This window comes from Cervus canadensis, chromosome 32 (genome assembly GCF_019320065.1).
Source record: "Cervus canadensis isolate Bull #8, Minnesota chromosome 32, ASM1932006v1, whole genome shotgun sequence".
NCBI lineage: Eukaryota > Metazoa > Chordata > Mammalia > Artiodactyla > Cervidae > Cervus > Cervus canadensis.
In genome coordinates, this window is record NC_057417.1 from 39,290,529 (window position 1) to 39,304,410 (window position 13,882).

Sequence of the window (13,882 nt, forward strand, 5' to 3'; positions counted from 1 at the left end):
CACAGCATTAGGCCCACGGCGCAGTGAAGACCTCTGTCCTCAGAGGAAGCGCTCTTCCTGAGAGCTGGCCAACAGGTCAGCAGGCACCAGGCCCCTGCACATCCCTCTGCACCCCTCTGCTAATTCTGGCACCTATCGGGGGCCACAGCCAGGCCAGGCCTGTGCACCCGCCCAGGCCAAAGGTGGGGCAGGCAGCTGTGAGGTCTGTGAAGATGCTCCCAGAGCTGATAACTGCCCGCCGTGACTCAGCGCCCCAGGAGCCGACAGGGAGGCTGAGTCATCTCGGGGTGGAGGTGGGAGGAGGGGGACAAATGGTGGCCCTGATTAGAGCCTCCACTTGGCCTCCCCTCCTGTTTATCTGCAGGCACGGCCCTCAGCAAAGGTCCACAGCCAGGCTCCTGGGCCAAACCTTGACCTAGACAAAGTAAACACCTTCATCACCTGGAGCTGGAGACACTCTAGCTCCTAGCAGATCCACATTCACAAGCAGAACTCACCCGTGGCAGCACACCTGTGCGGGGAGGGAAGGGCTGAGGGCTAGGTCCACACCGCAACCCCCTGCAGACTGCAGCCCTCCCCACATCCAGGAGGGCCCCTCAAGGGTCCCCGGAAGGTCATGGGATAGAAGGTCTGGGTTAAGTGTGTACACAAGTGCCTCAAATCAAAATGTTTTGCCTTAGGTTTTAGAAAAATATGTGTAAAAGTCCTCCCAGCAAAGCAGAGAGAGGAGAGTGACCTGGGCACATGGTTACTCCCTGACCCCCCAGCACACACCTACTGGCTGGGGCAAGACAGTGCCTCAAGTCGGGTGCCCAGGGCCGCTCACTCACACCCCTGGACGAGGCCCACACGTACGAGTGTGCCTAGGTGTCCCGACTGGCTGCAAGGCCGGGCCTGGTTCCAGGTGTCTGGAGAGCCCCAGCAACATGGGGTACACCAAGAAGGTGACCACCGAGGAGGCGCTGGCCCCGAGTGGAGCGCTGAGAAACACGCCCTTCCCTGTAGACATGATGTGAAGCAGCATGACGCACAGGGCATTGCCGGTGAGACTGTCTCACCCCTGGAACTCCCACCAAACACAGACAGGCCCTCAGAGCAGATGTACAGTTGGCAGGAGACACAGAGACTGTCTGCACAGAAGCGGGCCTGACTGTGGATCTGTCCACAGGGTAAAGGAGAGAGAGCTCTAGATGGAGAGGAGGGGAGCGTTAGAGGCTGGGCACACAACCCCCCGCGCTTTTGTGGGCTGGCTTCTGGTTTTCACTCCAGTTCAGACAGGCCAACGGGAAAAAACGCTGTGATGACTGGGACACGTTTCCACGAACCAGACACTAGCTGTTCTGTCAGGTATGGTGTACAACAGCTGTTCCCTCTCAGAGACACTTCCTGAAGTATGTAGGGGTGAGCATACAGGCGCTCTGAGACCTGTCCTCAGTCGAGCAACAGGGTCGGGCAGAGGAGCCAGGGGCAGAGGCAGTAGCCGTGGGACCTGAGACAGGGGCACAAGGGTCATCAGTCTACTGTCGCGAGCCCAGGGCATGCTGAAAACTTCAAAGCAAAAAGAGTGTACATTTTTATATGACTACAGAAAAGAGGAAATGAAACCTGTCCACTCTTTACCTTATATTCAATCCCTCCCACTGCTCACATCACGGCCTCTCTGCTCTGAATTCCTACGCTGCCGTTTCCTGCAGCTTTAACCTGGGAGGGCCCACCCGCTCGCTCCAGGGTCTGGCCTCACCCCCACTCTCACCTGCAGTGGCCACAGAACACACCAGTGTATAAACCCCCACCCTGTCTAACTGTTCTCCGACCACTGGACAGCAGGATTATCTCCAGCCTGCTTATTATAAAAATCCCCATACACTTTAAAATCTGCCTTTTTCCCTGACTGCCGCGCCCAGGGGAGTCACACACTCAGCTATCACATGCCGATGCTCCCAGAGAGGAGGGCCTGCCTGCAACGTCCAGGGTGGGGCCGCAGCAGCTCCTCACACCCCTACCCGTCAGGGGCTATCAGAGTTGACGGGTAGACAGCACTGGTCTGGTTTTGGTTTGTCTTTAACTTCCCTGAATTCTCTCTGGGGATGTTTGCATTATATAACGATATAAATAATAAAAAGACACTGAACGAGCACACGCTGCCCAAGTGCACGAAGCAGAAAGCAACACTCCCCTCTGGGCACCTCCAGCCCCACAGTCACCAGCAGAGACCACTGTGTCTAACTGGCAGCTCTCCACTGATCAGCAGGGGGGCAGTTTTGAGAATGCAGCTCCCTTCAGAATGGAGAAAGCTTTTCTCCAGCATTATTTTGATTCTGAGCTCTTCAGTGAGATCAAAAAAGCCTTGTGGGAAAAACACTCTGAGACTCAGAAGGAAGCTGAGGTGGCAGGTCTTCTCCTGCTGGAATCACTCCCCCCACCATGCAGGGAACAGAGCACAGTGCCTGCTCCTTGTCACCAAGATACAGTCATTCTCTCTCTGACACTTCTGTACGAAAGCCCACGTGTGCCCAACCAGAAAGAACGACTGGACTCTCTGGTGAAATCTGGTGGTGGAGGAGTGCCACATCTAACTGAGCATAGGTCTCCTAGATTTCAAAGTTCCTTCGTAAAACCAGCCAGTCCTTACCCAGAGTGCTTCTTATGCTTATTGAGATCCCTTGTATTCTGACAGCTTTGTGCTGTGCTCAGTCGAGTCCGACTCTTTGGGACCACATGGACTGTAGCCCACCAGGCTCCTCTGTCTATAGGATTCTCCCAGCAAGAATACCGGAGTAGGTTACCATTTCCTCCTCTAGGGGATCTTTCTGAAACAGGGATCGAACCTGGCAGGTGGTTCTTTACTACTAAGCCACCTGGGAAGCCCTTTAACAGCTTTACCGAGAAGAAATTCCCTCTAACTAGTGAAAACAAAACTGCCTTAAGAAGTAATTAGGCTTAATTATAAAACAACCGAACATAACAAATGTTGCTGAGAATGTAGAGAAAGTGGAATCCTCGTACATGGCTGGTGCGGGTGTAAAATGGTGCAGCTGCTATGGAAGACAGTCTGGCAGCTTCTCAAAAGGTTAAACACTGAGTCACCACATGACCCAGCAAGTCCATTTCTAGGTATCCATCCAAGGGAAATGAAAACATGTGTTCACACCAAACTTGTACATAAATGCCCTTAATGGCATTTTTCTTACAGTCAAAAGGTGGAAACTACCCAAAAGTTCACAGCAGATAAAACAAAGTATGATCTCCATTCAACGGAATATGACTGAGCCATAAGAAGGGATAAAGTACTGACATACATTACAACATGCATGATTCAATTAAAAGACTATTTAAAAAACCCTCAAGGACCTACTGTACAGCACAGGGAACTATATTCCATATCTTATAATAATCCGTAATGGAAAAGAATCTGAAAAAGAATATATGTATATGTCAATCACTTTGCCGTACACCTGAAACATTATACATCAACCACACTTCAATTTTTAAAAAAAGATTACGAAAAACTGGATGAGTCTCAAAACCATTACATTAAGTGGCAGAAGTTAGACACCAAAGGTTACATATTGTAGGATCCGTTTTACATGAAACATACAGAACAGGTAAATCCACAGAAAGAGAAAGCAGACTGGTAGTTCCCGGGGCTGGGGGAGGAGAGCGCATTCAGAATAACTGATGTCCTTTTGGGACAATGAAAACAGGGTGGCAGTGATGGTCACACAACCTGTTACCAGATGCTACCAAAACGTCACTGTAAAATGGTTAAGATGATACGTTTATGCATACTTTACTTAAAAAGAGGGGAACAACGAAGTTAGACTCTTCCAGCACCAGGAGGGACCAGTACTGTGCCCAGAGCCGGCTGTGTTGAGTGAATGAGGCAGTCACCAGAAATGAGTCACTGCCCCTCCACCCCTCCCCAGCCCCTCCCAACCCCTCCTCCTCAGCACCCCCTCTCCCGTCCCCCGCCCCTGTGACCCCCCGTCCTCCCTGATTTGCTCTCCAGTCATTTACACTCACCCTCAGTGCAAACACCACATTGAAAAGAATCATGGTGGGAGCCTCCCTCTTTGGGGACGGGTCGGTTTTGGAGACCTGTGAAAGGGGCACAGTTCTGTCAGTGAGAGCCACCACCTGCCAGGACAAGCGCTTGGAGCGATCCCACCGCAGGCAGGACGATGCTCCAGAGTACTTGGAACCAGAGGAGAACTGAGCCCGAGGCCTCTGAGAGGCACCCAGAGTCTGCACAGGCAAGTGCACGCTGCACGGACAGACGGTCATGCATGATGGAGAAAGGAGCAGAAAAGTGCTGTGACCCAAATGGACGAGACTGCCCTGTCACCTCGAGTGAGCTGGCTGCCCAGAGGAGAGACGGCAGGGGCCACTGGGGCACCCAGCCTGCCCAGGGCCCAAGCACCCAGCTGCCAACAAGCGTCGCCAGCAGAGGGCAAAGGGATCCCTGGGCCACCCGTCAGGCCTGTCTCCGGCCCTGGGCCTCCAGTTCTGCGGGCAGGATGGTGAGGGGCTGCCGAAGGCCCCCACCCTACCCGCACGCCACCAGGGGGGCGGAGCCAGTGTGGGCAGGGTGGGTGCCCCAGGGGCCATGTCCCCACCGTGTCCGGCTGTCTCAGAAGCTCTCCTCCAGACAAGAACACCGGAGGACCACACCCCAGGCCCTCACAGGATTTCTGGATCGTGTGTGTGTCACGTCAAACCCTTCAGAATCCCAGGGACACTGGTGTTGCTTCTGCCTGCATGCAGAGGACTGACTGGCAGTTCCGGTGTGCAAATCCCCTTGGGCAACGGTGCATCCAGTCTCCACAGAGAACACACAGAGTGGGCTCAGCACAACAGTGAGAGCTAAACTGATAATGATATTGGGTAGGATGTCACTTAATGAGCAAGAAGAAATGCTTGCACTGCTTTATATAAAGCTCAAGGGTCTGACACACACTGCTGACCTCCCTCTCTTGGCCTCCCCCCAAAACAGACATGGTATACACAAAGGGGAAGGCCACGGTCCAGAGAGACTCCAGACGCAGACAGCAAAAGCTCCGGGCAAGGACTCAGGGCCTACGAGGAGGTGCAAGTGGGCAAGCACCTGATGGCTCTGCCCTCCACAGCCCCAAAGGCCACGGAGCCAGGGGCCCGCACCTGCCCAGGAGCCCGTACCTGGCCCAGCGTGTGCTGCAGCAGCGTCGGGTGCCCAACAAACCGCACGTTATCGATCTTCAGTTCAAACTTCTGGCCACACATTTCAGACTTGGTTGCCAAAATTGTTGCCAGAATGACATCTGAAAACCTTAAAATTTAAAAAGAAAGTGGAGTGGAAAAGAGTTAACTGAGAGCCACAGAAGCAGGCCCACTGCCCTGGCGGGGGGGCAGCGCCGCCTACCGGGAAGCTTCCACCCAACAGCTGCCCTTCGGAAGCAGCCCCCAGGGTCAGGGACAAAAGTCACCAGAGCCACAAGGCGAAGGCGCGAGCGGTCCTGCAGGGCACGTGCTGCCACCCTGGCCCCCGCCCAGGCAGGAGGACAGAGGCGTCTGCCCTCAGGAAGCCTGCGGGCGCTGGCACGGCCCTGAGGAACCTCGTTAAGTCTCAGAGGCTGGGGGGGCCCCCTTCACGGGCCCAGGGGTTTGGGGTGCCCCCCGAGCCCCCAGACGCCAGCCCCTCGGTGCTGACTGAGGCCCAAGGGGATGCAGGCACTGGAGCCTGTGAACTGCTCTCATCCCAGGGCAGCTCCCGGGTCTCCCGCACCCTGAACACGTCACCCTGCAGCTTTTATTCGGGAAAAAACATTTCAGACGCACGAAACACACAGATCCACTGATGGCGAGGATGCAGGGACAGACAGAGACGGAGGCCGCGGAGGAGGAAGGGCTGGTGACAGCTGGCTGTGGGCCCAGCAGGACAGCCCCTTCCCTCCAGCGCAGGGCGTCGGGGTGGGGGCGTCACCACAGGGAGGGGAGTGCAGGGCAGCCTTGTCTCCGAGCCCAGGCCTGGAGCCTCCGCTCTGCAGACAGACACCCCATGTCAAACCTGGAGCCAGAGGGCAGCAAGTCCTGTGCTCACCCCGCCACCGGGGAAAAGCCACTCCATCATCCAGCAGGGAGGACAGGCTGTGTGGGGAGGGCTCCACGAGGGCCACTGAGGACACAGGCCTCCTGAGCAGCAGGGCTGACTGCAGCACCCTGGGCCTCCCCCCAGGGGCCACGCTCGGGGGGGGGGCACCTGCCACGAGAACCCTCGCCCCCGGAGGAAGGAGGGCTGCACACTGTGCACACTGCTGCTTCCACTTAGCTACGAAGCAACCGGACACCCCCGGGACTCAAGGGTCCAGGAGGGGCCGGGACCCACTCCTCACCGCGGCAGGGCTCTCTGCTCGGTGTGGGCCGGGCTCAGGGCCCCTGTGGCAGCGGCTGCCACGCGCCCAACACCAGGACAGGTATAAAGGGGACCAGCAGCCGTGGGACTCCTGCGGAAACCGCTGAGGCCCGGGGCAGGGTCACACTGGCATCCAGCCTTCCTCCAAGACTGACACGGCCCTCTAGGCATGCTCAGTCACCTGGGGCCCCCAAACAAACCAGACCCAGACGGTCTGTCAGTGCAGGCCGCCGTGCCACTCGCAGTCAGGGCTGTGGTCGGCCCTTCCTGCACGGACACCGTCAGAGACATTCTGGGAAACACGGGGCCTGCAGCCCAGCCTCAGTTCCCACCGTGGGGCCTCCTTCCCGGGAACACTGCCCTCTGGTGAGTCAACCAGACATGGGAGATTCTAGGTCTTTCTTCAAAACGTCTCAATGGCTCACTCTGCCCGGGAAGCCGTGCCAGGGCCTGGAGACAAGAGAGGACACGGGGTGGTAGAGCCTCACTGACACTACTGCCCCAGCAGCTGGCCCAGCACCAGGGCCTCCTGCCCTATCTGAGCAAACCCTCCACTACTCTGCCACCCCATGACTCAGGACACCACAAGAACAGATAGGAGAACACCACCCACTGCCCAGAGACTTCACTTTTTACTGTGATATCAAAAATCTCCTCCAAAACCTCTGCTCTGCCATGAAGAGCCACAGACGGGCCTGAGCCCTGGCCTCAGCCTCCCGTCCAGGAACCTGAGTCTGCCAGGCCGTGGGACGGGCCCTGAGACTCAGAGGCAAGCAGCGGTGGTCTCATTCACTCACATCTATAAGCCTCCAAACCCCAAGGCCACCTGAGAAGCACTCTCCCCACCTGGGCCCAGAGAGCAGAGGTCTGCAGAGGGAACCAACCACAAAGTCAGGCACTGCTTCAAGTAAAAGCCACCCCCCAACCCCCGGCAGGCACTCGGGGAGACCCCTCTGCTGTCTGGCCGCTCTGCTTGTCTGGGCAAGTCTGGCCCACACAGAAATCCATTCACCAGAGCTTAACACTACAGGTTTATAATGAGAAAAACACCTGAGTGGCTTTATACAGGAGAAGACAATGGCACCCCACTCCAGTACTCTTGCCTGGAAAGTCCCACGGGTGGAAGAGCCTGGTAGGCTGCAGTCCATGGGGTTGCTAAGAGTCGGACACGACTGACCGACTTCACTTTCACTTTTCACTTTCATGCATTGGAGAAGGAAATGGCAACCCACTCCAGTGTTCTTGCCTGGAGAATCCCAGGGACAGGGGAGCCTGCTGGGCTGCCGTCTATGAGGTCACACAGGGTCGGACACGACTGAAGCGACTTAGCAGCAGCAGCAGGCTTTATACAGCATCTGCCAACGTAACATGCACAAAGACAGCTATGTCATGAGATGTGGGGTCAGGTGACGTAATAGTCATAAATAGCAAATTGAAACAAAAAGTGTCAATATTTGTTTGGTTTTTTGGGGGGCTGTGACATGCGGCTTGCAGGATCTTAATTCCCCAACCAAGGATTGAACCTGGGCCCCAGCGATGAAAGCATCAAGTCCTTACCACTGGACCATCAGGGAATTCTCTCAATATTTGTTTGATGTTTCCAAAATTTACAAAAATCCTTTCCCTTGTTTTGATGATGAAAGGCGTGATAAATATTGATATATTTTAATACAATAATTGTTATGAAAACTAACATTTCTGCAATAACTTAAGAGATTAAAAAAGAAAATACATTTAGAAAGATGAACCAGAGCAGCTGGAAGTCAAACCAAGACCATCCACTCTGAGACACCGGGGAACAGGGCGTGTTCTCGGGCCAGTCCAAAAACAGAGGGCGGGACAGCTCAGAAGGGAGTGCAACTCCGCCCTCCTCATTCTTGGGGCACCCAGGTGTGCTGTGCACCTCCAAACCCGGGGGGTGCCCTGTCAGGGGCAGGAGGGCCCCCTGCACTCCTGCCTCCTAGAGAAGTGCCATATAAAGCCCCCGGGGGCATTTTAGTGTGTGATGGGCACAGGACAGCATCCAAGCCCGAGCGCCACAGTGACATTCAGCCCTTGGGACAGACCTCACAGACCCCTCTGAGAGATGGAGGCGTGATGACCAAGGGTCTCTCTTGGGAGGGGCAGATGGGGGAGACAAGAAACCCTGCTTCCACTTGCCGAACACCCTCCCAGGGGCACAGCGCCTGCTGGGAGGAGGGGGCATTTGAGAGTACTCAGTCCCAGAGGTCCCTGGTGCCAGCCAACCTTGTCTGGACACTCAAGTTCAGAGTACTAGGCAAGCCCAGGTGCACAAAGGGCAGGGGCTGCAGGAAGCCTGGGCACTCGTGAGGCAGTGAGTCTGTGCACCCAGCAGTCCATCCCCAGCACCGAGGGAAACCAGGCGTCCAGAATAAGCAAGGAGAAGGCAGCAGGAACTGAGACAGGAGGGTGGAGAAGCCTTGGCCGCCCTGCGGCCAGTCGCTCGCCGGCTGGAGGACTCGCTCACTGCGATGGGACCAGAGCCATCAAGACCACACTGATTCTGAAACTCATCAAGAATTACAAGATCATGATTAACACAGCGCTAAGGTCTGGCATAAGTACCACCACTTACACTAACTGCTGAGGTCAAGACTACACCACCTGCCACACAAGAAAGAACAGAAGAACAGACTCTCCCAACATGGAAGACTTACCACACAGTCCTCCCAGGAATGCTCAAATCCTCACGAGTGAACTCAGGCTGGGCAAGAAGGAGGGTCAGTTCCCAGAAGCAAGAACAAGGCCGAGGACCCAGATCAGAGCCCAGCAGTGCTCAGTCTTTCTGCCCAAACCACGTCAAAGAGATCAGACAAGGCCCCACAGGCAAAAGCTTCGCGAGAACCACACAACGCCACCAAGTATCTCAGCCTCAATTCCCAAGACGCTGTGGCCGCCACACAGCTGACCTCCCTAACAGGAAGACAGCATCTTTTCTAGACTTGACCTTCAGGCCTTAAGAGAAAACAGACGATATCCACCTTCTTCCTCAATTCCCAAGACCCTGTGGCTGCTACACAGCTGAGCTCCCTAACAGGAAGACAGCATCTTTTCTAGACTTGATCTTCAGGCCTTAAGAGAGAACAGACGATATCCACCTTCTTCTCTCCCTACTTGTCGTCACAGATGGCCACTGAGAACGTAAAATGTGGCCAGTGCAACTGAGGAACTCAGTTTATACTTTTATTTGATTTCAGTCCATCTCAACTTAAACGGCTAGCCAGTGAGGACAACCCTTGGCAGCACAGCTCTGCACCCGCACTCCTGTGAGGCCAGCTACCACCACACTCAGAGGGGACCGTCAGGCCTGTTAACACAGCTTCAATCTGGCAAACCAACTCTGCTGGTTCCAGAAGAAAAAGCCCCTCTGAGAACGACAACCAAGGAAAACAGGGAGTGAGTGTGAGGCACATCACTGCATTGCTCTAGGGAGACATCTGAGCTGGGTGGGGGTCCCCTGTGTGCCAGGGGCAGAGCAGGAGCTTGGCAGGTCTGTAAGACAAAATACAGCCAGGCCCTGGGGCATTAACCTGCACCTCTGACGGTATGCGGGCATGGAGCAGGGTCACCAGGTGCTACAATGTGCTAAAATCACCAACAAAGGCATTCTTACGTTCAATGAGCATCTGCAGAGACCAGCTCTCCCTAAGGAGCAAGTCTGTCTGGGATCCTGACTGACCCACAGTGACTTACTCCTGTCCCCTGGTTTCCTGTCTTCATTACGCTAAATGCAGAATGAATTCCCCAGAAAATATCCTCACAGTCATTTTACTGTAAGCCTCTGAAAAGTCACGGCAGCAAATAGGTCTCTCCGGCCCTTCTCTCAGACTGTTCCAAGAGCTCTTTCTGAGTCTTCAGTGGGCTGAGCCGCACATCCGTGAAGCTTGGAGGAAGGCAGGCAGGTGGCCAGCCCTGCCCTGGACCACCTGTGACACAGGAGGGGGACAAAACGCACTAAGTGGGTGTGCAGTGCAATATGCCTTACTACGCACCTCACAGACAAGAGGTGTTCCCAAGCGTCACTTTAAAGGACAAGACACCCACAGGCCTCGATGTCAAGCAGAATGACCCACGGGATGCCCAGCAGCCCCCACATCCCTGCCTCTTCCTGCTGCTTCCAAAACTCACCCCCTTCAGAGCCAGTCAGCGGTCATGCCAGAGGCCCTGACACCCTCACAGAAAAGAAGAGAAAGCACACAGGCGACGGCAGGCGCCACGTCAGAGAACTGAGGGAGACGGCACTAACGCCTCACATGGCCAGGGCGCAGGGTGGGACCCACAGGTGCCTTCCCACGGACATGATCTCACTCAGGACTGGCAGGTCACAATCTGTTCTTCTTCATCTGGGACTATACCACCATTTCTTAAGCTTTAAAATGAATGTAAGAAGGCAGAAGGGGCCACTTCTCAAGGCTGCCACCCTGAGAGCACTTCCCAGAGAGATGGGGGGAGCACACCAGGAAGGAAAGGGACCTGCTTTCCTCTGGGCTCTCAGCCCGCTGTACCACCCACACACGCTGTGCTGCACCCAAGCACCCACATTCGACCTCTGGACACGAGCTTGAGGACAAGGGTCCAAGGACAGCACCAGGGTGCCCTCCTCCGTGCTCCTCTCATGGGAGATAAACATCCTGAAGGGACATGGCCCCATCTAGTCTCCAGCCTATCCCACCAACCACACAGCCCACAGCAGGATCACGGAACCGAATCACAAAGAAAGCCAGAGATGGGTGCCACAATCCCATGTCAGTCTGCCTGAAACACCCACCAAGTGGAGAAGAGGAACGGGGCTCCTGAGGGGGGGAAATGTCTGGGTCGACACGGGGCCGGTGCCCATGGAGCGGCTGCAGAGCCCGTACCTGGGGTCCCCATCCTGGTCTTCGGCATGCTCTCCGGTGCTGTTGACAGCGTATCTGCTACGAGGCTTACCTGAGTGAAGGCAAAAGGGGAGAAAAGCTAAGAAAACAGGACCCATCCACATATGGGAAAGTTGTGAAACCATTAAAAGTGATGGTTTCTGCTCTAGGATTAGGAGAATTAATACTGTTAAAATGGCCATACTACCCAAAGCAATCTACACAGATTAATGCAGTCTCTATCAAATTACCCATGACATTTTTCACAGAACTAGAACAAACAATCCTAAAATTTACATGGAATCACAAGAGACTCAGAGTTGCCAACCAATCCTGAGGAGAAAGAACAGAGCTGGAAGAATAATCCTCCCAGACTTCAGACAGCACTACAAAGCTACAATAATCAAAACAGTGTGGTACTGGCACAAAAACTGCCACATGGATCACTGGAACAGAACAGAGCACCCAGAAATAAACTCACACACCTATGGTCAATTAATGTTCAACAAAGAAGGCAAGAATATACAATGGAGACAGTCTCCTCAGCCAGTGACCTTGGGAAAGCTGGACAGCCACATGCAAATGAATGAAATTAGAACACTTCCTCACACTATACATGAAAGTAAACTCAGAATGGCTTAAGGAATTAAATATAAGACATGACACCATAAAACTCCCAGAAGAGAAGATAGGGAAAGCCTTCTGACACAAATTGTGGCAATATTTCCTTAGGTCAGGCTCCCAAAGGAAAAAAAGTAAAAATAAACAGAACCTTAAGCTTTCGCATAGCAAAGGAAACCACAAACAAAATGAAAAGACAACCTACAGACTGGGAGAAAATATTTAGTGATACAAATGATGTGACCAACAAGGCTTTGTTTCTGAAGTTTACGAACAGCTCATACAACTCAATATCAAAAAAAAACAGTAACACAATCAAAAATGGGCAGAAGACCTAAACAGACATTTCTCCAAAGAAGACATACAGATGACCAACAGCCACATGAAAAGATGTTCAACATTTCTAATTATTAGATTGGTGGTTTAGTCACTAAGTTGTGTCCGACTCTTGCAAACCCATGGATGGTAGCCCGCCAGGCTCCTCTGTGCATGGGATTTCCCAGGCAAGATTACTGGAGTGGGTTGCCATTTCCTTCTCCAGGGGATCTTCCCAACCCAGGGATCGAACCCGGGTTTCCTACAGTGCAGGCGGATTCTTTATCAACTGAGCCATCAGGGAAGCCCATTTCTCTAATTATTAGAGAAATCCAAATCAGAACTACAACTACACTAGTCAGAATGGCCATCATCCAAAAGTCTACAAAGAATAGAGGCTGTAGAGAAAAGAGAATCTTCCTACATTGTTGGTAAGAATGTAAACTGGTGCAGTCACTATGAAGAACAGCATGGAGGCTCCTTAAAAAGTTAAAAACAGAGTTACCATTTGATTCAGCAATCCCACTCCTGGGCATATACCCAGAAAAGACAAAAACTCTAATTCAAAAAGACAGATGTACTGCAGTGTTCATAGCAGCATTATTTACAATAGCCAGGAAATGGAAGCAACCTAAGTGCCCATCAACCAATGAATGGATCAAGAGGATATGGTACACATATACAATGGAATTTTGTTGTTGTTGTTCAGTCACTAAGTCATGTCTGACTCTTTGTGACCCCATGGACTATAGCATACCAAGATCCATGGGGTTCTCCAGGCAAGAATATTGGAGTGAGTTGCCATTTTCTTTTCCAGGGGATCTTCCTGGACCAGGGATCAAACCCACGTCTCCTGCATTGGCAGGAAGATTCTTTACCACTGAGCCACCAGGAAGTCCTACAACGGAATGCCATTTTGCAGCAACATGAGTGGACCTAGAGATTATCACATTAAGCAAAGTCAGTCAGAGAAAGAAAAATATTATATGATTATCACTTATATGTAGAATCTAAGAAATAATACAAATAAATTTATTGACAAAACAGAAACAGATTCACAGACACAGAAAACAAATATCATATATTAAAACAAAAGCCCAAAAAACAAAAACAAATATCATATATTAACACATATGTGGAATCAAGAAAAATGGTACAGATCAACCTATTTGCAGGGCAGGAATAGAGACATAGACGTAGAGAACAAACATGTGGTCACAGAGGAGAAACGGGAGGGTGAGACAAATTGGGAGCGTAGGATTGACAAACTGACTGGTAGCTAGCTAGTGGGAAGCTGCTGCACAGCACAAGGAGCTCAGCTCATGCTCTGTGATGACCTAGATGGGCGGGGGGTACAAGAAGGAGGGGATGTTATGTACACATAAAGCTGATCCACTTTGTTGTACTGAAGAAACTAACACAACATTATAAAGCAATTATACAGAATATCTTTTAAAAAGACAAAAAATGTTCCACAGGAAAACACAGACACTCCTTTTGTTAATAATCTTGGAGAGCAGAAGGCCTTTCTATGTAGAACAAAACTCAGAAACCACAAGAGACTGAACACTTGACTCTATAAAAATCAACACTCAAAAGGCAAACTGGCTAAGTATGTACAGCTTTGTCACAAAGGACTATTTTTCCCTAAATATATTAAAAGCTTCTTCAAACCAACAAA

General features: G+C 52.5%; 1 protein-coding gene across 1 annotated transcript in view; it reads right to left on the minus strand.

Annotated features, from left to right (window-relative positions):
• The window catches only part of NPRL3 (NPR3 like, GATOR1 complex subunit), a 32,232-nt gene that overhangs the window by 16,532 nt on the left and 1,818 nt on the right, over window positions 1-13,882 (minus strand). Inside the window, exons 2-4 of the mRNA XM_043456742.1 lie at window positions 11,269-11,338; window positions 5,176-5,305; window positions 4,024-4,098 (exon numbers count right to left, since the gene is read on the minus strand). Of these exons, the coding sequence (XP_043312677.1) occupies window positions 4,024-4,098; window positions 5,176-5,305; window positions 11,269-11,338 (275 nt within the window). The remainder of the gene's footprint in view (window positions 1-4,023; window positions 4,099-5,175; window positions 5,306-11,268; window positions 11,339-13,882) is intronic.